This window comes from Erpetoichthys calabaricus, chromosome 2 (assembly GCF_900747795.2).
Source record: "Erpetoichthys calabaricus chromosome 2, fErpCal1.3, whole genome shotgun sequence".
NCBI lineage: Eukaryota > Metazoa > Chordata > Cladistia > Polypteriformes > Polypteridae > Erpetoichthys > Erpetoichthys calabaricus.
The window spans coordinates 273,577,547-273,602,863 of record NC_041395.2 but is presented as its reverse complement, the minus strand read 5'-3'; the positions used below and the strand labels follow the sequence as shown (position 1 = coordinate 273,602,863).

General features: G+C 36.8%; 1 protein-coding gene across 15 annotated transcripts in view; it reads right to left on the bottom strand.

The window, feature by feature from the left end:
• kcnma1a (potassium large conductance calcium-activated channel, subfamily M, alpha member 1a) overlaps positions 1–25,317 on the bottom strand; it is a 733,327-nt gene that overhangs the window by 335,865 nt on the left and 372,145 nt on the right. For all 15 annotated transcript variants that reach the window (XM_051923733.1, XM_051923735.1, XM_051923728.1 and 12 more), the window contains exon 3: positions 7,191–7,252. In XM_051923733.1, the coding sequence (XP_051779693.1) occupies positions 7,191–7,252 (62 nt within the window). The remainder of the gene's footprint in view (positions 1–7,190; positions 7,253–25,317) is intronic.

Genomic DNA, 25,317 nt, shown 5'->3' with positions numbered 1-25,317 from the left:
CTAAGTTTGTTGTAATATTTAGGTGACAGCAGGAAACATTCAGATCCGCTGATATTTCCTGGCAGTATAAGAAGATGACAAAGCCCTAAGTCAAGTAGTATACCACATCTATGCACAGTCTGCAATTAGCAATATTTCACCTTGTGATACCAAGTCAGTCTTGGGTGAAACCTACAGCATTTGTTTTCTTTTTAGATGGTGTTACATGGCTATATTGCTGTAATAGTAAGTTAATTTAGTTCAGATTATAAGGACTCCATTTTTTCACTTAAGGAATACAGGAAAAGTTAGACATCTAGATAACTTTCCAAGTCACTGAAAAATGAATTCACTTTTTTTTTAGTCAACTAGATTACTTGTAATGCACTCCTAACAGGACTATCGTAGAAAGACATAAATAGGTTGCAGTTAGTGCAGAATTCAGCAGGCAGAATCTTTAACTAGAAAAAGAAAAAATGAGCATGTCACCCCTTTTAGTGTTGTTACATTGGTTACCCATGTCATACAGAATTGACTTTAAAATTCTACTGATGGTTTATAAAGCCTTAAATAATTTTTCTCTGTCCTATATCTTGGAATGCCTATCTCCCCACACTTCAAGATGTAACCTTAAATCTTCAAATTGAGCTCTGCTTATACAGTAATTCCAAGTGCCAAGCTTATAAGAAGTGATGAGACAGCCTTTTGCTGTTATGCACCTAAATTCTGGAATGCTTTACCAATAGGAATTTGCCAGGATCATTTTAAAATACTGCTAAAAAAACATTATTTTAGTTGTATTTCTAATAGACTATATGGGAATATAATTATCGTATTCTTCAGGGATCTGCAATCTGTTCTAACCCTCACTACTCTCTCTGTCTTTTCTGGTTCTTCTGTGATGGAGATCTGTGCCACCACAACCACCTGATCAGATCACCATGCAGCCCCCTGAGATGAAGAAATGAAGGTGGATGTCTCAGTTGCCCTGGAGACCCACTTCATTATTTGAAACATAAAAACTAACATTTATGTTAGGTACAATGCCCAGTGAGGGCTGGGCTGTGTTTTGGCCTTGGAACCCCTGCAGATTTTGTTTTTCTTCTCCAGCCTAACTGGAGGATTTTTTTTTTGTGTGTTGTTTTTGCTTGTTTTTTTGTTGTCCTCCCGTCCATCTGATCTTACCTTGTTTTGTTGTTATTTATTGTTTACTATTATTGCTTAATTGTAATTGTTCTTCTTTTCTTGTAACTTTCTCTTTGTCATCTTGTAAAGCACTTTGAGCTGCATTGTTGTATGAAAATGTGCTGTATAAATAAATTCTAGCGTTGCAATTCAGTGTTACAGCAGACAACTGCATTTTATTTTAAAGAGAAATACTCCCAAACTAATACTTCCTGAAGCTTTGTGTTGGCACTGAAGCATCTGTGCTTTGTTTGCCTTTGTGAAGAAGTCAATTTTAATTAAGGATTTTTTTTATCTAGTTACTCATGACTCTCCTAACAAGGTATAGATTTTTATCATAAAAGAGTCTGGGATAAATCTTTGGACCTAATAATAAGTCAGTTAATATTTTTATATAAATGTTACGAAGTTTAACAGAAATTGAATTTAGAAAACCTGAACTACAGAAAAATGTTGGCTCTCAGCTTTTTCAAAACACCACAGGAGATCCTCTGAAATCAAAAAAGATAAAAACTCCTCATGTAAAGAAAGAAATAATGAAAAGAAACTCATCTTTGACAGATGACAGAGTGTGTTACTGTGTACAAAGAATAAATGTGGTGTCATATTGCATCATTACTGAAAACTGTATATGCAGGCAGATGTAGTTAAAATTTGAGAAGTGCAGTTAGTATACAGTATATGTATGACTAAAATGCATTTAGTCAACAAAAGCCATCAAGCAAATTAAAAGAATCACAGAATGCTAGGGTGGCAACATGCCACAGGAATGTTCTGGAATGTCACGCATTTTCTACATGTTGTTCGCACCATATTGCACAATGTGAAATGATACAAGGTGGGGCTTTTAAGCATAACACAAGCATTTTTAAAGGGATGAATACACTGTGTCTGGCATTGTAGGAAGCTTCTTTATTTTGCTGTATATGGTATAACAAAAATGCTTTCAAATATCTTCTTGACTAACCATTAATAAACAGAAATATCAAACATAAGCAGTTTTACTTGAGAGTGTTAAAATTAAAGGTTAGTCTGTTAATATTTAGTCCCATACTTTACATGTTTCTCTGTTACTTTACTTTTCTCAATTTTATAAAAAAATGTTTTGAAACCTAGTGACAAGCAATTAAAATAAGTATGTGGAAAAAATCAAAGCTATAAATTTAGAAGGAGAGAGCGAGAGGTTAGGAGAATGCACTGATACAGCGCATTGTTGCACCCTCCACACGACAAACCAACTCAGGATCCCAGATTAGGACCTGAGTGCAGCCATGCAACGGGTGACACCTTAGCACCACACTACTTCAGATGGAGTGGAACCAGTGAAGAGGGTTTTTTTTTTTTTATGGTGGCTGGAGTACCAATTCTGCCACCAACCCCAAGTTTTTCCCTGCAGGTTGGAGGACCTACTGTACATGCAGGGATGGAGCTGCAATAAAAATCTATCATATTGCATATCTTGAGATTTTTAAGATCCCAACAACCCCCGAACTGTGCTGTGCACCAAAACTCTGTTAATGCAGGCAGGGATTGGTTGTCCGCCGGTGGTGCAACTGCATTTTCAGAGGCTCACGTTGTAATGCATCTGTCACCCAATGCTTAATGCGGGGAGCATTTAAAACTAGCTCACTGATTTGGCCTTGTGCTCACTTCTGTCTCCTCTCTTGTGCAGGAAGGCTATCTGTTTCTTTTGATCTAAGAATGGAGCGAATGCAGGACAACATCATCGTCACTGCTTGCATGCTGCATGTGTCTGAGTGACAGCTCCCGTATGAATAAATGTTTTAAGGATGTTCCTGTCTTCTCAACAATAAAGCTGATTTTGTTCATAAACATGGCCTCACCTCCTTCTCTCTTTGCACATCTGTGACCCACACATCATAAAGTAATAAAGTCTACCATATTGTACATAAAGTAAAATGCAAAGTGTGTGAAAACTACATTATTGAAACAAGGTCTGATATAAATAGCAAACATGCATGTTTTCTTTTTTGTTATCAATGTTTTATTGACTATCTTAGGAAATTTTAAGATAAAAGTTGTATACTGTAATGACAGTAATGATCCTATAAACCTATAAAGATTGGAGGAAAAGCTAATATGGTGAGCTTGAAAAAGAAATTCAGAAAGAACTGGGCAATCTCCAAAACAAGGCTAACATTAAGGAAATGCTATTCATTGCGAGGAAGTGCAAAAATCTACATTTAGGAAATTGTAATGGGGAATGAATTATGAATACAAGGAGGGCAATACACTCAAACTCTGAAAAAGATGGAGTGGTTAATTCTGATGAGCATTCCTTTCTTCATAGGCAATCAATCTGCAGAAGAGTTATAAAAGAAAAGAAAATATTACATTATATTATAAAAACTAACATTGCATGAGAGAAGTTGAAGATAGATCAAGGGATTTTATGTTCCGCCTTGATAATTCGTTAACAAGGCCACAAGTACAGTATTGTATGTGGTTTCAGTTGCAACACTACCAAAAACAAAAAATAGCAGCTATGAAGAAAATAACAACTTAGTGTATCCCCAGACCAAAGAGCATGTCTTACTCTGACAAGCTAAGGGAATTAAACCACATTAGTCTTGAGCAAAAAATGTTTAATGGGAACCTAATGCAGGTCTTCAAAATTATCAGAGGCTTTGATAATCTCTTGCAGAGTTCTTTCAGCCAGACAGTAAATTGGATACTTGAGGACACTGGTGAAAATTAAGAGGAAAATCAACCAAAATGGAACACAAGAAATATTTCAACATGCAAAGGGCTGTGGAAATCTGGAACAAATTAGTAAGTGATGTATATAAATAAAGAAAAAAAATATGTACTTTTAAAAATTATTTACATGCTATATTAGGAAAACCAGACTTTAGATAAACAGACAAGCTTAACAGACAAAATCGTCTGTTTTGTTTTACATTGTACAGTATGTTTCTGATATACAAGAATCATTGCTCTAAACTCAGTGTATTTTATGATTAAAATAAAGTATGAAGTCAACCGTTCATCCCCGATGCTGTAAAGGCATAGAGAGAAGGCTGAAGATGAAGACAATTGTACACAAGCAGTCCATTATATGCAACATATGTTTACCATTTCTTTTCAATGATGTTGTAGAGAAAACTGGATGCTAAAGAACAGAAAAATGTTTTCAGGATATGAATATTTTTTAAAAGTTAACATATGGAAAATTGTTATTAAATAAAGAACAAATAACACTTATATAAATACAGAAGATCCATGCATACATATTTTCTGTACTGGAAGCCCATGGACTTTAAACCACAAGTAATTGTCACATACTGAATTTCTATAACTAAATACGGCAAAAAAAACCTAAAAGAAATGTCACATTGTACTACATACAAAAGAAATAAAATCAAATTATTAAATATGGCCACCACATTATATAACTATATTTACCTTTCATTTAATATAAATTTCATATGCTCTAATAGCAATGAAGTTTTACAATAAAATGTAGTGATAAGTCAAGCAAATGACACCTTTTTTTGGCTAACTAAAAAGATTACAATATGCACACTTTTGAGGCAACACAGGCCCCTTCTTCAGGCAAAATGTAGTCAATTACAACCTGTCTGAAGAAGGGGCCTGAGTTGCCTCGAAAGCTTGCATATTGTAATTGTTGTAGTTAGCCAATAAAAGGTGTCATTTTGCTTGACTTCTCACTACATTCATAATGGCTAACATGGTACAACACCCTAGTACTACAGACAATAAAACATATAAAACCATCATTTTGTTTGTTTTGTTTCTGAGACATTCTGGACACCTTGCATGGAAACTTTATATTTCCTTTACTTTTTAAGGTCTTTGAACTATAAAAGGTATACATTTCAACCAAAATGACTTGTTAGGATTTTAACATCAACGCTGAGGGGCTCACAACAGTTTGCCAACTGCAGGGAGCCATGTGCTGCATTTTTTGTAAATCCTTGTCTTGGCAGGACTGAAAAAATAAATAGCATTTTTGGATCTTTGCTAGCTTAAACCAGCTTAAGTCAAGTGCAGAACTCATTGCTGCACTCTCAAGTGCTTTGCAAAAGCTGTACTATCATGCACAGTGATAAATGAATCTATATTAAGAACGAACAGAAAGCAAAACAATTTCATTCATCCTAAGTGTCCCTTTACATGATCATCAGAAAATAAACTCAGAACAAAGACTTGAGGAAAAAGCTTGTAGAAAAGGGAGCTCCAGAGACTCAAGAGCAATCAGTGCACAATCCAAACCAAGACAAGATGCTGTTTCATCACATGCTTACACACTCCTGCCCTCACTCCTACTGGGTCAGCCTAGAATTATATGAACATGTTTGGGACGTAGGAAGAAACCATTATGACATATGGTGAGATTCTGTATAAATTCTATATATATTTGTGAATGGATTACATAGCAGAAGTAATCACTGGGTCAATGTAATTTAAATACAATTTGTATCATTTTTAAGTGTTCTTCAATGCATTTTTTTTACTTTTAATGAAATGATCTACAATTAAATTTACTGATGAATTCAACTAATGAATTTTACATTTCTTTTAGGCTAGTTAATTCATTCATCCAACCAACATTCACCTATTTCTCAAGACTGCTAATTTTGTTTATGGGAGAAATTGCCCATTGCCCAATTTGGTATGATTTTAGTGGCACAAAAGGACTGTTAAGACAGCAAATTTTAACAGGGATACAGAAATCCAGTGGTGTGTCTGTAACTGGAAGTAACCTTGGTCCAATAACCTCAGGATACACCTTCCCTCAAAACTTGCTGCATTGATCTCTTCTTTTTCTTTGGAGCTTGAAAGCTGATGATCTGCTTTCTCTTCTGGAGGCACTGAAAGCCGATGAGTGATGAGCCACTATCTTTGGGGTAAGAACCTATCCATTATCTGTGGAGCAAAAAGCTAATAAACTTTCTTTTGGCCTGGAAGCTACTCTCCATAGAGCCTTAGTATTGGAAGCCATGAACTAGCTCTAAAATCCACTATTCTAGGCAAAGCTCTGTGCCAGTGACGGAGTTCAGTCTGAGAAGATTAAAAAGTAGTATTACTTCAGGAAGGGAACTTCAATACCTACAGTCTTGTGCCAGAAAGAGTAATGCTTTTCCTAAGAAGTTGCAGAAGACATAGTAAAGAGCTTAACAGCAAGCTGAAAAATGTAGTATCAGACCACAGTCAAGAAGGACCATATAGCAAATACCAAGAGTGCACTCCAAGGCAAGAGGAGTCCTCTACATGAAAACAGAGCAACAACACTCAACTCCATGCAGCATCAGAGAAAGACTTGGTATTATAAAATTGATTTTCTGTGCCAGGATAAATTAGAAATCAAAAAGCCAGCCTCATCTATGTTAAATGTTTGTCTGCATCATCTGTGTTGCATCCCATCTTCTGTGTTGACATATATGCGCAGTTATCATATCATATCTATAAACCTTGTGTTTGTCAATAAATTGCATTATTCTGTTTCTTAAAATGAGTGTGTGTCAGTTACCCTGATATAAGTCTAATGGCCAGAAACCCCTCCTACGAAGAAAGGTAAGGTAAATAAAGTAGGAGCCTCACCAAATTATTTAATTAATGACTGGCATTGCCAAAGGCAAAACTGATAAACAATTATCTGATTGAATGAAATCAATCACTTCTTTTTCTCACATCACATTTCCTACATATTACAGAGCCACAGGGACACATAGTCTTCCTTAGCAGCACTCGGCACAGCTCACAGGTCCATCATAGGCCACATTCACACTCACTCAACAAACAATTTAAAGCACCCAGTTAACCTACTGCAAACTACAAGCATATGGAGGTGTCAGAAGAAAACAGATTCAAGAAAAACAATTTTCTGACCACTGGAAAGTGTGCAAACTCTAATTTCACAGAGGAAAGGTCGTGACTGAACTTTAAGAATATGTAAATATACACATAAAAGTCATTAAAAAGCAAAAAATAATGAAAAAAATACTAAGAGGAATAAGTAAATAACAATTCTTTATACTTACTCGGAAGAATCTATGAAGTATATTACAAGTGCACCAATGCTGAGAGCAAACACTAAGACAACCTGCAAACACAAAAGACAAAATTAGAGAAATAAAATTTTTACATTTGCATTAAGCATTGCATTTTCTGTCAAGCAGTTGATACATGTTTTTCTTTCTAATTAGTTTTTTAACAATCATGAGACCAAATAATAAACAGGAAAAAGAAAGAGAAAGGTTTGCTTCATATTTGACTAAGGTGCATGTACTGCATAATACATTGCGTACTGGACTTACAGTCTCATTATTTTTTGGTATGTTTATTAACAGAGAAAAAGTATTTAATGAAATTTTAAATAAGGCAGCAGCTACTATCCTACAGTAAACTTATTATATGGAGAGTGTGTCTCATTTTATTGATAAATAGGTATACATTGCTGTAAATGGTGTGTAAAATGGCATATACACAGCATGTAAAATTTCGTAGCTTTTGTTTGTCTGTGAGTAGTAGAGGAACAAGTACAAAGCATCTGTAGAAAAGGGAATCCATATTACTAATCGAGAATGGTAAACTGGAAGGCACGGACGCAGGTACACGGCGATGGACCCAGGAGACATAGTGCGCAGGTGCCTACAGCGCGTGTCTCATAAACCGCAAGCGAAGTGTGATCCACCGCGAACAAAGGAGTCACGGCTCAAAAAACGAAACAGCTCAACTAACGTAAATAAGACATGAAGCAACAACGCGCCCATAGCTAACGACTAACGACACAGCCACACAGAAAAGAGGATTCTGCACTGCACCCCAGAGTCAAACGGAAGACACTACGGAGTCCGCAAAGGTCCACAAAGATATTACGGAAGGCGCAAGAAAGTACGAAAGGCGCAGGTGCCTACAACACGCTTCTGAACTAAACGTCCACACTACACAGCATGGTCCGGGTAATGAGAATAAACGAACTCTCCGTATTAAACGTACGGCATCCTCACATGTCCAAACCATATAGCATATGTGAATCACATTACAGTGATGCATTATTAACAGTACAACCACAGAAAACGCTCCGTATTAACAGTAAGTGCAATTATCCATATTACTAACGGTAGACAACGGATAACTAATGGAGTCACGGTCACGGCTCCAAAACGATCCAGCTCAACTAATGGAGCTACAAAAACGAGCCCGCATGGATAAAAAAAATAAACGTAGGCGCCTACAACGCACGTCTGAAACCGCGGAAGCAAAACTGTCTCGGCTCCAAAACCAAACAGCTCGACTAACGGAGCTACAAAAACGAGCCCGCATGGACAAATATAATGAACGTAGGCACCTACAACGCACGTCTGAAACTGCGGAAGCAAAGCAGGCACGGGTTCAAAACGAAAGACCACAACTGACAGAGATACAAAAACAAGCCCGCCTGGATAAAATCAATGAACGCAGGCGCCTACAACGCGCGTCTGAAATGCCGCAAGCAAAGCAGGCACGGCTCCAAAAAGAAAGAGCTCGACTGACGGGGCTACAAAAACGAGCCCACCTGGATAAAAACAATGAACGCAGGCGCCTACAACGTGCTTCTCAAACAACGCAACCAAAGGAGTCACGGCTCCAAAACGAAACATCTCAACTAACGGACATACAGAAAGGAGCCTGCCTGAATACAATTAATGAACGCAGGCGCCTACAACGCGCCTCTCAAACAGCAGAGGCAATAGATAAACGGCAAAGAAAGGAACGACAAACAGCCGCTAAACAATTCCGCCAATTAGCTGACAACGCATTCTGTAATGAGTCCACTATTAATGAACATTCATTAGGATTAATGACTATCATTTGCTGTCATTGTCATTCACTTAACTTCCCTGAAGAAACAATTGGCAATACAACTAATGAGTTTACACGTTGTTGTCAAAAGGATCAGGTTGGACTGCCTCCTTTAGATGAATATCCTGAATATCTACGGAAGCTTCTAACTAACAATGTACCCGAAAGTAAAACCTTTATGGACTGCATTAGATTCTACAATAGTTCATTTGCTTTTGCATCTACCGGGGTAAATATCAGGCCACCAGCTGGCAATGGCCCATACTGCTTTCGCGTATGTGGACAAATATTACATCGGATTGGAACAGTGCACCCTGAGCCAAATCACGAACGCAAATATGCACAGATCTACGTGTTAGATCCAGATGACGCAATCTATCAACGAATGAACCTTCCTGAAAACAAGCAATGCAGAGAGCTGATAATGACAAACGTCGCTGAAGTCTTAGAGTTCGGCGTTCATCTGACATTAAAGTTAAAGTTATAGATACTCCATACCAAGGAAAACTCATTCAAGGACAACACACCATCTTTACTACAAATGTTGTGTATAAAGAAAAATTCCAATAAATCTTTCTAATGTACCATGCTATGGGTTCTTTACTTCCTTTGTTCGTCATCTACACCTTTACACTCCAATATATCTCATACATACATCAATGTATTTCGGGTTACCCAACACCAGGGGTTGGCGAGCGAAGCAAGCAGGGGGCGGAGCCCCCTAGTTAATGAGATTTCTCAACTCTTGCTCACTCTATAATCTAAGAACCACGCACTTTGCCTACAGCAACACTGGAATATCTGTGAACACGATAACATGAGCAGCTCAACCTAGATAGTGTCTCAGTCTTCTGTTCTCCAGCCAATGCGATCATTGGTGTGTCCCATCTATAGAAGAGGCAGGTATCAAGGCCTTATCATTGATGCTACACAAAAGGAAGACTCAATATTTTACAATACATTTTATTAGTGTATATATAGTAGTATATGACCAAAATATTAAAATATTAGAATAAATGATAAAAAGCAAGTGAAACACACATTTCTATTTTTAATATTACAATTGGTGTTGGTGCAGTTTTTAAATGCAATTCATTATGTACATTTCAGTTGGAAATGGCAGGAGATAAAACATTACATGCAAAAATTACCACCAGATATGTTTTTGTGAGTTAATACAGTATATACAGTTTATTTGTAGTAAGACACCATTATTGTCTGTTGCAGTCAAATATATTACCATCCCAAACTACAGTTTGTTATTTTAACATTTATACACAAAAATACCTTCTTCTTTCTGGTCACCGACTCATTTAGATGGCAGCAGCTGCTTTAACTTGTTCTTTTTCATTCTGCACTAAAAGAAATATTCTGATATGGAAATCCTCCATTCAAGGTAATCCACATCTTACTAAAAATTACTTCCATTGCTCAAATTGCTCTTTAAATTAGCATCTTCAATGGAGAAGTGTAATTATCCATCTTGATGCCAAAAGTATATGCCCAACATTAACTGATAAGAATTTTTGGAAAAGACAATATAAAACATAATGAGAAATTAATTATATGGTTCACATCCTGCAATTAATTTAAATGCAATGGTTCCTGCAAAATAAAACTGTAATGTGAGAAATAAATGTATGGTATTTTACTGATCCATCTATTTACTATCATTATCCATTCATCTTGATCAGAAAGCTACTAAACTGCAGCGTATTGTAGAAACAAACTGCTCAAGGTAGAAACTCACTATACGACATAAACAAAAACAGCCTACACTCTTCCACCTTAGTGCTTATTACGTGTCAGTACAACAATATACTGTATTTTGACGGTGAATTGAAAGCAGAGATCCAAGAAAAAATAGCGTAAACATGGGAAAACTATGCAAAGTCTATACAGAGGCTATGTCTTCTTTTCCTATTCAGATAGCCTGTAAACAAGACTGCCCAATTTCACCTTTGCACAAAACAAAGCAAAAACTGATTAACATACATGGAAGCCAACAACATCTGTCCATTAATTAACTGTTGAACTATGGCCAGTTGACAATGGAGTGGAGGAAAACAAAAACTAGTGAGCAGCATCCCAGGAAATAATAAACCTTAGGGGGTGGGGTGGCGTTGGGTCCGCACTCAATTGTTGGAGAGAAAGTCAAAGACAAAGTCAAACACACAGTCACAGTCCTGCTATAAAAACATTCATGAACAGTATAGTATTGCCAGTTATAAAGAGTATTATTTAATGTAATGCATGAGAATTACTACTGGTCATGACATTCTATGTATACACTACCATTTCAGTATTTTAGGTTAATTGGCAGCTGTGAACTGGTCCAGTATGAGTGTGGATGTTTACGTGAATATTTCCTGTAAAGGGCCAGCATTCCATTTAGGTCTAATAATGGCATATCCAAGACAGGCTCCAACTCCTTAAATAGCAGATTCAGGAAAAAGATGGGATGGCTCCAAATTAAAAAAAAAAAAAAAAAAACAAAAAAGGATTTTCCAAAAGGGAGTTAGCCTTGGGTGTTTGTTTTATTATTAATATTGTAAGCCTACTGCCTTAATAAATATGCCTAATTTTTTTCTCACCATCTGCCTCTGTGCCTTTAATGCCACGGGGGACAAAGTCCCCCATCACAGGTGGTAACATTTTATAAAGATAATCATTGTAAAACAATTTTTATAAAATAATGTGCATCTAAAACTCAAGTCATTTGAAATATTCTTTCTGCTTCTGCATACTAGTAACAAAAGCATTTTTTACATATTGCCAGAATTCTAGTTGCAGAGAAAATAGCAAAATCAAGTATCTTTATGCTGGATAGTGAACCAATGAATCCTAGGTTATAAACTGAATTTTTCAGATGATAATACAGATCTGACAACAATTCATGTGGGAAAATACATTTGCTTACTGATCTGAAAATGTGTTATTATTTATTCAGATTCTCCATAGCAACACATTCATGTTCAAGTCTTCACCTGAAAAACTATTTCTAAGCACTGCTGGTGCACAAGTGGCACACCACGCATCCAATCAATACAGAAATTTACAGTTTAGTGGCACAACAGGGTAGCATTTTTAATACCACATGCTGAAAAGAAGAGCACAACAGAGTAAAAATAAACATAAATATACGATACTCATTGCCATTGTGGCACAAAGGTTTATACAGCTGCTGTCTAACAAAAGCATGCATTCAAATCCTGGACCAGTCGCTGACTGTATAACTATCCATGTTTTCCCTGTTTTGTGTAAGTAATTTATTTCTGGCTATTCCATTTTTCTCCCACATCCCAAAGCCATGCAAGTAAAGATGACTGATAATCATGAGTGAGTGTGGGTCCATGTATGAATGTGACCTGCAATAGCCTTGGACCAGGTTCTGAGTTGGTTCCTCCCTTACCCCAGATGCTACTGTGATAGATTCTTGTTCCCTTAACTATAAGACGATTATAAGTAATTTCAGGAAATTAATTGATGAATAGGTGATGCAATATTACATAAACTGTATTACTTGGGTTGGTGTAGAAAAAGCAACATCAGCCTTTTAAATGGGGTTCATAGTTGGAATTACAGCAATAGATGAAATTATCAGAAGTGTTTACTGCAGAACAGCTGTTTTAGGCACAACCCATTCATTTTCAGGTGTCATTCATGTGATGTCATAAAAAGAAATGGCTATTATGTTCTGGGGCTGGATAATCAGGTTTCTCACTGTTTTCTTTGTACTGTTCTTCATAAACTTGTTTTTCTTGTTGGCTGATTTGGTTAGTTGAGATGCTAGATGGCCATTACATCATGACACCACTCACAGATTCCATGTGATGATGTCTATAAATATGAGCTGTCACATTAGCCAAGTTTCCCTATAACATGAAATCAACTCTTCTATTTACACTTTGAAAAATCAGACTTCACCTTTTAACATTCATTTTCGCTGGTTTTTTTTGGCTTTTCATTTTGTTTCTTGCTTTATCATTTGTGGATATGTACTACTCCTGTCAAACTTCACCATTTTACGCTTTTTTATTTAATTTTGAATTTTAAATTAATTTGTGTTGCATTTTTTAGACTTTCTTCCATGACGGACCTTAGAGCTGTGGGAGTGTCAGTTTCTTTGTCATGTGGATTTTACTTGGTTAATCAGCCTTCCCTGAACACAACTAACACCAAGGTGACCAGATACACCAAATGTTTTTTTAACAAAAATTATAATAATAGAAAAGTACAGTGCATTCAAGACACTAGCTACAATGAATAAATAAATAAAAATAGAAACATGTACTCATCATCAAGGTTTATCAGAGTGTATATTAAAATGAACAAAAGTTAATAGAGACCTTAGAGTCAGTAAAAATAGATATTTTTGGAGGTGAAGATGTACGTAAAATGTACTGTAAGGTGCATACTTGCTGTCTGTAAGATGGCAGAATGATACTGGTGGTGGATTAAAATAACAATCATTAGGTTCCTTTAGCACTGAAGCAATAGATTAGGTCAGTATAACACAACACGATGTACTGGCATGATGAATATTCAAAAACTCTATTCAGACATGTGAGTACTGCTTGTAGTAAAAGAGGTGTTCACCTAATGGTGGCAAACACCCCACAGTCTCAATTCAATTATGTACAGTAATTGTATTTCACTTCACATATTTGCTTTTTTTTTCTTTATACGCCTATTTTTTCTTGATATGACTTTATTCCATTTTAAAATAAATGTTTGTTAGCCTTTTAATCTTTTTGTTTTTTCTGTATACCTTATACCATTATACCATTAATTTATTTATTTAGCTGATGCCTTTATACAAGGCAACTTAAAATCCTTGTGTGGTGTTCACATTTTTGTTACTTAGTTGATATTCGTGGGTCTGGTAGACCTGCAACATTATTGGGTTTTTAAAACCATAAAATCATAACATTTTATATTAAACTACTTAACAGATGTTGACTCTGCCTTACAAACAATACAGACAGCAAATATGTTTGATATTTGCTATTTACCTCTGCTAGATAACATTTATCAATGAAACACTTTGTGATTCCCAGGGTTTTAACACAGGGGACCTGATTGCAGGTAGCTTGTGTCTCTGTCATCGAGCTGGTCTGTAGTCTAAGTAATGAAAGCGGGCAATCCTGGAAATATGAAAGTTCTGCAGAGACGATGTTGCATGGAAATGTTCTCGGCCAGTTTCTGCATTCCACAAGGATTTGGTGGATTCCCCACTGTAGATTATGAAATTGTTTCTGCTTCTTCCTTCAAATTTTTTCATAAAACAATGGAAAAAGAAAAAAGAAAAGAGTGGTATTTTGTGTTTTAGAAGTTTGGATTCCTTACTGGAATGCACAGTTTAAACAATGAAAGGGTGACTTTCTTTAAATGTTACTATTATACTGGTGTGAGGAGGCAGAGAGACAGCATATTTTTTTTGTGACTGGAAAATCGTGGAACAAGTCACCATTATGATATAGAGTCTTCCACAAAATAGTTTGAGGACTCTAACAGAAGCTACTTAAGCAGACTAGGATCTTCACTATCCTGCCCTGCTATGACCTGACAGGGAGATGTCAAAATAGCAGAAAATGTATCAGAAACTCCACTAAGAGGAGAATAATTGTAAACCCTCAGTTTGTGCAACAAAAGTGCAAACAGGAATCTTTATACATCAAGAATCTATTTAGCAAAAATAGGAAAATACAAAGAAAATCTGAATTGAACAAAAAGGGGCACAAGGAGTTCCTACAAATGGTAAACCTTGAACAGAAAATCATAATAATTTAAATTAAAAATAATTCCAAGTCAATATAATACTATCATGATAGCACTAGCATGGTGTCATGGTTAGATAGACAGATAGATAGATACTTTATTAATCCCAAGGGGAAATTCACAATTAATTGTGATTGGTTAAGACTGTCCCTTAAAACTTCAAACACTACTTTATGATTTCATGTCTGGTCAGATTTTCAATTTTCCCCATTTCAATGTTGGATTCTTTCCCAGGTACAAAAGCTTGATTAGTGACTAACTTGACCCATAATGAGATAAGTTACAACTCCCAATCACTCTGTATAAGAAAAAGGCACAGTGTAAGAAAACAACAGTAAGTGTAAAGCCCTTTAGCATAGCACTTAAGATGGTATGTGTCAAATAAAAGTAAAGTGCAGTTATACTCTATTATATTGCCTTGTCTACAGTATTAGTATCCCTGAGGGGTATACAGGGGAGAATAAATGCAAGATGAATAGTATCTAATAAAACTTACAGAGTTTTGCTCATCAAATACATTGAGCAATCAAATATAAAATAAGTGCCTGCACTTCAGAGCCTAGAAGTACAGCACTGAAATCGTAACCAAGTATCAAGTGAAAATTAGAAGGAGTAGAGCATTTGATCCATATTCTCTTAATTAGATCAAAAGCATATCTTAAAAATTTCACTCATATCTATCAGATGGCAAGAGCATGATGATAGTGTCTTTCTATGCCTACAATATTAATTTATGGAAATTGGTTTAATTTATATACAGTTAATTCAGAAAGTATTCAGACTCCTTCTCTTTTTTCACATTTTGTTACATTGCAGCCTTATGCTAAAATCACTTAAATTAATTTTTTCTCACATCAAGCAACACAATACTCCAGAATTACAAAATTACAAAATAAGTTTTTGCAAATTTATTAAAAATAAAAAACTGAAATATGACATTGGCTCAAGTATTCAGACCTTTTACTGTGTCTCAAATGCATCGAGTTCTATTGATCGTCATTGACATGCTTCTACACCTTGTATGGAGTAAACATACAAGAACAAGAACTGAAGTCGAAAAAACAGGCAAATTAAATTCATGAGAATTTAGTAAGAAAAAGTTTCTTTTGAGTATATTTTTTTAAATTTATTTAGGAGGTTTGTATCTGCAGATTGGATAACGAAAGGAACCTTCAGCCAACCTTTTATCCTGTTGTGCCAATTACCTGCGGGTCACGACACTAGAAGCCACACCCCTAGCAATGCGGAAGGGGCAGCAGGCTTTTAAAACAGCAGCAATAGGACAACCTTAAAATCAGCATTCATGACATATGAATTCATCCATCCATTTTCCAACCTGCTGAATCCGAACACAGGGTCATGGGGGGTCTGCTGGAGCCAATCCCAGCCAACACAGGGCACAAGGCAGGCACCAATCCTGGGCAGGGTGCCAAACCACCGCAGGACACACACAAACACACCAAGCACACACTAGGGCCAATTTAGAATCACCAATCCACCTAACCTGCATGTCTTTGGACTGTGGGAGGAAACCAGAGCACCCGGAGGAAACCCACGCAGACACGGGGAAAACATGCAAACTCCACGCAGGGAAGACCTGGGAAGCGAACCCGGGTCCCTAGGTCTCCCAACTGCGAGGCAGCAGCGCTACCCACTGCACCACCGTGCCACCTATATGAATTCATGTGAAACCTAATCATGACATGAACCCAACTGAACATCTATGGAGAGACCTGAAAACAGTATTCCACCTAGGGCCTACATCCAACTGGACAGAGCTTGAGAGGATCTGCAGTGAAGAATGGCACACAACTCCTAAATCCAGGTGTAAGAAGCTTGATGCGCTCTAATAAATTTATAAAAATATATAAAAGCCTGTTTTCACTTTGTGATATGGGGTATTGAGCGTTGGCTAATTTGAGAGAAAAAGTATTTGTATGATTTTAGCACTTGGCTGCAACATAATAAAATGTGAAAAAAGTGAAGGATTTTGAATACGTTCTAAATCTACTGTATCTACATGATATTTACTTATATCATTTTTAATCAGTTAAAATACACTAGATATATATAATGCATATAATTTCATGATTTCTGCATGGCTTTTAACTTACCTGTGAAGAATCCAAAATTGTGTTATTTTGTAATTTCAAATACTTCTAAGCTTAGGACAATATTTGATTGTTTAAGAACTTCTTTAGTCTAATTCAACATCACATGAAGACTGACACTATCAGAAAAGCATCAATGCAAGGCAGGAATCAACCCTAATCCAGTACTGCGCCCTACTACAAACACATCCACAATTGGCTATTGCAGTAGCAAGTGTCACACATGTGCGATTGGGAGACAACTTGAGGGCCCTTTTTGCCTTTTTTCCTTGATTTAGCCATCAAATATACAGGGCTTGCCTTTGAGGTACCCCAACTCTTTGTAAATATCCCTTGTTTTTTATTACACAGGCTAATTCAGGATCACCAGTTAAACTAACAATCTTTGGATTGTTGGAGAACACCAGAGAACCACAACAAAACCAATGTTGACACTGGAAAGATCTAAATTTTTAAGTTATATTTTCTGACATGTTTCCTGCCACTTCCATTGTTAGTAGTAAAAACAAGTAAGTATGTAAGTTTACACAAAAACAATAAAACTAATTATATTCAATCAGGTGATAGAAAGAGATAGAAAGTGTTTCAGTGTGTACAAGGAGTTTATCAGCAATTCCAAACCTAAGCTTTGCTCTACAGCATTAAAACAGGCTCATTTTTGTTATTCTTGGAATTTAGTGATTGCTATTGTGGTAGACTGCTGGGGCTCATGCCTAGTCAGGACGCCTGGAGGATAGAAGGACTGGGAGAGGAGCAGTACCTCCCCTGGAACACGAGAAGGCAACCACCCTGGTGGGTGTTGGGGCCACGGGAACAGAGCTTGGAAGCTCAACCCTGTGGGGGCCAGGAGGGCAGGGACATTGACTAAGCCCTGAACTACAGGACTTCCGCCACACCAAGAAGTGCTGCAGGAAGGACATCAGGGAGCACCTGGAGCACATTTGGATGCATTATGACAGGGGCCGCCTCACTCCATTCAGGGAGCCAGAGTCGGGAGGCAGAGGACGCAGCTTGTGAGTGGAGGAATGAGGGCAACAGAGAAGAAGGAAAGAAAAGACTATGAGCAATAGTGATGGTGGGTTGTGCACTGTGTGTGAGGTGCAAAGGACTGTGTAGTGAAGAAACAAAATAAAAGTGTGTGTTTGGACTTCTGTGTGTGCTGGTGTCTGTCTGTCTGAAGTCGGGCTGATCTTCCACACTATATTACTCTTACTCCTGCAGTGCCATTTATTCTCATTTGTGCTATTTATATTCTATTTCTTACAACTCTCCTTAAATTCGCTTGCATTTGTAATGGGTCAGTGCCTTACCTTTAGTATTTATGTTTGTGCACTAATACTTTTCTGATGTAAAGAGTTGTCACATCGACCTCTTGTTATATAAGATTATGCTTAACATAACCTCAGTAACTATCTTTGGTTCTACTTTTTTCAGGAGTGCTGTACCTTAAGGTACTGCCTTTCTTTTCAAATGCAAAATGCAACTTTAATTACATTAGTTTCCAAGATATTTCAGTCACTCAGAGATAATGTTGAATATAATAAATATATGAATTCATCTTAAAATTATGAAAAAATAAAACTATGGTAAAAGTTAACCTAAGTTGTACAACAGATTCCAAAACAACATTATATTAGAATTTCACAAATATGTATTTCCTCTAGGGTTGCTGGGAGCCAGAGTATATACTAGAAATGTGAGGTGAAAAGTGTAAACCAGTAGTGGACGGGCTGCCAGACACACTTATACTAAGCCAAATTAGAGACAATACAAATAGGCTCTGTATTGTAACTTCATTATTATAGAGATTAATAGAAAAAGATACAAACTATTAATATGTAAAATCTGAACTGAAGTTTGATTTGATAATTGTCACACCCATTCATCAAAAACTGATATATAGCGAGTATCACAGTTAAAAAAGTATAAAAACCTGCCAACACGGTGAGTACAAATGGATGGCGTTCACAACTGTCAAATAAGATGGGGTGAGTCACCATTGCTTTGTTGCCCTTTATTCATTAGGCAATATCTGTTATATAACAAGATATATAATATGCATAATTGATGAGACAAAGACTGATTATTTTTCCATGATGCAAGTGTGGTTTGTTTTACTGTATTGTTCACATTGCAATTAGAAATTGTGCTAATAAAAGTTTAATCATTCGCCTTTGTATTTTTATTCAATGGTGATTGTTTAAACATGTTGCCCTTGAGAAAGAAAACTGATAGACCTCACTTATATTGTATATGCTTTGGCAATAAAACTGAAACATGGAAACATTTGAACATATGGTATTTGACGATAAGAATTGTACGAACAATTATGCTGTATTTATTTTAGCCAAACATGCAACATGCTGGACACGGCTGTGTCATATTCTGCAAAAACACAAACACATGGTATTACTGAAAGAAGACCTACTGTATAATAAAACTGAAAGCAATTTTAAAATTAAATTTACCACTAGAGGGTACTGTAGTGCTTAACATGTAGACTCACATTTCCTTAAGGTGAATTTTTAACCTGTAACCTCACATTTAAGACTGTATTAGTGATAAAGCTTTTTACAAAATATTGTAAAGGAAGGCAATGCAATATTTACCACAAGGCATAATGCAATTTCCAAGAAATATCTTATTGAACACAACTCTAATAGCATGAACCATAACATAAAAGCTCACTTTACTGTTATAATATGGTAAAACACCCCAATTTATTTTCAGAACAAGTTAAATTCAATTACAAAAACATAATCAACCAGTAATTATTGAGGTCCAGCACTCACCAATTAAATGTATGACAGAATTCTTTAAACACCATTTTAAATAAAAATTGACCTATATAACTCTATATCAAGATAGACCAAGAGAAGTATTTTAATATGTCTGCTTTAATAAGAGTTTGGGTTAAAAGCATTACCTAGAAGGGATTAGACTAGACAAGTAATCACATTCCAAGCAGACTCCCGACCTTCAGCCAATGCCAATGCCATGCTCACTCAGAGTGATATTTACAAGGTGTGCACTTCTGGCACTCATAATCTCCAATATAAGGTCTTTCATCTTTAACTCATTAGACAATACTACCATCTAACTTGAATGACCTATATAGATATATATATATATATATATATATATATATATATATATAACAAATACAATTGAAATTCACTTTTGATCAATATGCATGTAACTTGTTGATACATTTATTTTAAGCCTGTTAAAGGTTAGCTTGTTTCATGCAGGCTTGGTTGGATTCTTGCGTTAAAACATTTGAGTAAACCTTAGGGTATAAAATATTGAAGTCATTGTAAACACAGTTTCATTTTGCAGATCTTACAATGCTGTCATAAACCAGTCAAAGTACTAAAGCCAATTACTGAAATATTTAAAATAAATTTGCAATGCAGTTTCCATCTCAGCTGCTATTTGGAACTATCCAAGCTCGAATGGTGATCTGTTTTACGAACCCTGCATATTTCTTCAAGAAATTCATGCATTGAGTCATAGGGAACATATCAAAATTATCAGTGCATATTCAAGTCTTAGGGCTGTTTTTTTCCCTAGATTTTTACCCTTTGCTCAGAGTAGTTAATGATAAATTCTAGATGTTAAATTTAAAAAGACAGACCCACTAGGTCTACAAAATTCTTAATAAAACATTTTATTAAATTACTTTAGGAATTATTTATTATTGGCAATATGCTAGTTTTACCCTGAAACCACTACTGAATACTAAATTACTTTACACATCCTAAACAGATCTGCAGTCATCTGGAATGCAATTTCCAACACAGCAGGCACATTTCATGACAAGCATATGAAAGGCATGTCTATGCTTTCTCAGAAGGTCCCCTTTGAGAAAACCAAAATAGAAATCCAGCTTAAAACACTGTGCTAGAGAAAGCTATTGCACTAAGAAATTTGTTTTCATAACTGGATTTTATCAATCAGGACAAGAGGCAAAATAATTTCCTATTCCAGATCATTCTGAATTCATACAAACAAAGTAAGCAGAATATCAGGGTTACTTGATAAATCTGTACCCTGTCCAGAGATGTAAAATACATGCAGTATTATTCATTAGTGATTTAATATTTGTTAAAACTGCCAAGATCTCTCTGTATGCAGTTGCTTTGTTGGTTTTTACGTTCATGCTTTCTTAAATACTCATGTCTCACACAAGGATTCCAAGTGCCCTATAAGTAAAATTGACTCAAAGTAAACAGTGCAGTCAGTGTTTACATGTTTATATTTTGCTAGCAATTTAGGAATTGACATATAGTATATATTCCAGTCTGGTAATATATGATTTTAAGTGGGCCCTGTGGTGGACTAGAGCTTCAGCCAGGTTTGCTTCCTGTCTTGGACCAAATTCTGCCCTTGTGACCTTGGGTTATATTCCTCAGATTTGAAAATGTTACCTTATGTTATTTCCATTCATTTACTAAATGTAGTAAATGTACCAACTCTCACCAAGATGTCACTTTAAGGATTTAGGATAATTCAAAATAAAACTTGCTTAGTACAATAAAAACTTAACTATTTTTTTCCACCCCTCTATTGACTGTACCCACTTCTTATATTAAAGAGTGAAGTGGCTGTCCACCAGTCAAAGAGGAAAAACACATATAGACCCACAGCACAAAAAATGAAAAATTTCCTGCAGCATGCCTTCTGTCCCTGCACCCCTGAGCCTTCACCGCAGCCCTTTTAGGAGCTAGGTCTCACTAGCTGCCTCAATGCCATCTACTCTCTTAAGGGAATAGCACATTCCCAGGGCTGGACTTCATGGCATCTGTGTTTATTCCACAAAAGCAGCTTACTAGCCAAACACGCCCTCGGGCTTCTCATTCTCAAATCACTTCATCCAAAACAGTATCACAAGGGATCAGAGCCTATGCCAGTAGTACTGGGTGCAAGGGAGGAAAAGTCCCAGAAAGGATTCCAGTTAAACAAAAGACCCAATCAGGGGACAATTCCTAATAGCCAAAAAAAAATCTGATGTGAACATCTAGGGGGATGGGAGAGAGAAAATGGAATTTTACAGGGGAGAATGTGCAAAGTCCACAAGCACAGGTTCTTATTGTGGCACAATAAGAAAACAACAAGTAAGTTTTAACAATGAATATAGCTTATTACCAAGGCTATGATGAATACATTATATATTTAAAAATGAGTTTCTATGTTTAATGACAGTAGGCTGGTATCTGACATGATTAGTTTAATAAAGTGTTAATGGGCAACCGAACTGGTAGTACTTAGAATGAACCAACTTTTCATCAGACACAAGTCCATCTCAGGATACACTCATACGCCCACAAATCAACTCCATTAAATCTAAAATAAACATATCCTTGGAATTGCATAAAAAACAAGTACCCATGTAGATACTAGGAGAAGCGCCTTAAGCATGGGAAAGGTGCTATATAAATGAAATGTATTATTATTATTATTAACATGCGAATTCCATGCAGACAGTAAGTAGGTTCAAATTGAAACAGAGTTTCTTAGAGCTGTAATGGAGGAGTGCTTAGCCCTCGCACCAATGTGCCACCCAACAGCAGAGAAAACAAATGTGAGAAGAGCATGCAAATATAATTAGGCCATGAGTCAGAATCAGAAAGTCTTCTGCAAAAAAAACAGAAGGAACCACTGCACAATGATGCAGCCCTTCATCAGCATTTGTAATTTTCAATTTATAACACTGTGTTTTAATAAGCTTATTGTAGGTTTGTGTTTGTGCAGTAAGAACCTTTCAGTGGATAGCTACATACAAGACATTGGGAAAAAGTTTATGTAACACTGAGCAAAGGCTTAATATTCGGCTTTTGACATTAGTACTGCCTAGCTCATACGAAAGCATTAGGGTAATTGACTTGCTGAATTAAGGCTGCGTTCATATGTACTAAAATACAATGTAGGCTACTATGCTTTAAGAGCAGCATTCACATAACCTGCCGGCATTGGCAGTGATAAAGAGGATAAATACTTTGAAGTACCAAGCTTAACTGATCTCTAGTGACAACATAATCGGGACTTACAACTTCTTTGTTTTCAGTAATATGGCGTAGATGAGATATACGTGCATACTACATTCTAAAGACACCATATGTTGTTCATAAACATGTTAGATGTGTATTTTATGCATGCAGTATTATTTGTAAAAATTCAATTATATGTAGCACACTAGAGCCAAGGAAATAACTTCGTTACATCATAATGGTGAATGCCTGATTTACAGTGACTTTTCCATAGCTATCTCATGATCTCAGGTTATTATCTTGTGGTAATGAAATTAAAACTTTACAACGCAATTATAATGAAAGTTTCTTCAATGACCAAAATACCATCCTAAGCAGCAAAATAATAACAACATTTTGTTCAGTAAACCTTTGTACATTGTACAATGCTTTAAACTGCCAGTAAGAAAAAGCAAAAAACATCACACAGTCAATTTGTCTTACTAACAAGAAATCGATTTGTTTTCTGTATTGGTTAATACAAAATTATAGATCTACTCAAACGGTCTCAGCAATAAGGCAAGTGCATTTTAAATTAATGCAGAAGATTACATGATAGAATTTCTTTCAGTGTTTACAGCTTGTTGCACTGGGTCAAATTTGAACTGTGGCTTTTTCACAGATGGAAATTGTCTGCCATGTGTTCTTGATGTGAACAAGTCTGCACAAATGCTGTTAGTGAAAGCCAAATTTATACTTGTATTTCCACTCCACAGACACACCATCTTCCAAAACCTGCTGAGTGTCACAAGAAGAGTGCAAATATGGTACAGCCTTCAACTACGAGAGATGCTGCTTTGGCATTCAATTCCTCTTACTCCATACAAGAGAAAACTGTCCTCTCATTCTTTCTTAGCTGTCAGATATGCAAGCTCAGAGAATGAGCAGTTATTGTCTGGGCCCAAGGCCTTCTTTTGTTCTTATGATGCCTCAATGATAGGAAAGGATATTAATAACTGACAGAAAAGAATGAATGACAGTCTATGTGACTAGCTCAACAAGAGAGGTGCCTATGGGAACAGAATGCTGTCACTGCTGCCTTTTTAAAAAGAAAAAGAAAAAAGTTCTTTAAGATAGTTGCCCTCCCAAGACTGGATAAATAAATTTCTTTTAAAATTGTGCTTTGAATACATCTATCTATCCATCTATTTTCAAAACCCACTGAAGGTGCCACAATGGTTAGTATGATTGTCTCACTTCTCTAGGGGATGAGGCTGACATACAGTAAAAGCCCAGTCATTCTGTGTATAGAGCTTGCATGCATATGCTCGCCATGTTTGCTTGGGGAGTATGTGATTTCCTTGTAAATTCTGAAGACATGCAGGCAAGTTTGGATCTTGGCTCTAAATTAGCTCATTATAAATGAGTGTGTGGGGGTATCCATTTATGTGTCCTGGACAGGAGTCCCTCTCTTGATCCTGCCTTGTACTCCATGGCTTTGTGATAAGATCCAGATGCCTATTTCCTTAAACCCTAAAATGCTCAAGGGCCAAATGTATATGAAAAGGTGTGTGTAATATATATTGTATGTATATACAGTATCTATCTTACTAAACCACAGTTAATATATGCACGGCGGACGCACCGAGGCGCATGCACACTGTGGCCTTGGCACCCGCCCCAGAGTCCAGAGTCAAATGCAGCGGCTTCCCAAAACGCGGCGGCACCTGCCCCAGAGTCAAACGCAGCGGCTTCCCAGAGTCAGTAGGTGGCGCCCAAATAACACAACGTGCTGTGCTGTGGCGCCCGCCCCACAGTCAAATGCAGCGGCTTCACAAAACGTGGCGGCTTCCCAGAGTCAGTAGGTGGCGCCCAGCCAACGCAACCTGTGAGCGCCCAAACAACACAACCTGTACAGTCATGGATACAAACAATGAACGAAGGAGCCCACACAAAGAAACCGCTTTAGTTCAAATAGGGTTATTGAATTAAATGGAAACTCTACCATGCCTACAACCTGTGAACTACACCTGAGGTAAAGCGTGCACGCCAGGTTGTACAGCCGCCCGGACGTGACCGCCCACACCACCGCATATACCCTCCATGATATTTCATCACGCAGCGGCTTCCCACCGAGGCGCATATTGCGCTGTGGCGCACGCCCCAGAGTCAAACGCAGCGGCTTCCCAGAGTCAGTAGGTGGAGCCCAAACAACACAACCTGTTCACTACACTTGCTCTAATCCACTGTGCCAGTAATATAGATCACATAACGGTCACAGACTCAAACCCAGCGGCTTCCCGACTCAGTGGCTGGCACACGAACACCTGTAAACTACACTTGCTGTGCTCCACTCTGCCAGCATTCGGTGTCAGCAATGGCAACAGAATCACATCTCCACAAAACGAAACCGCTTTAGTAAAGATATGCTTATTGAATTAAATGACATTTCCCCAGACGCA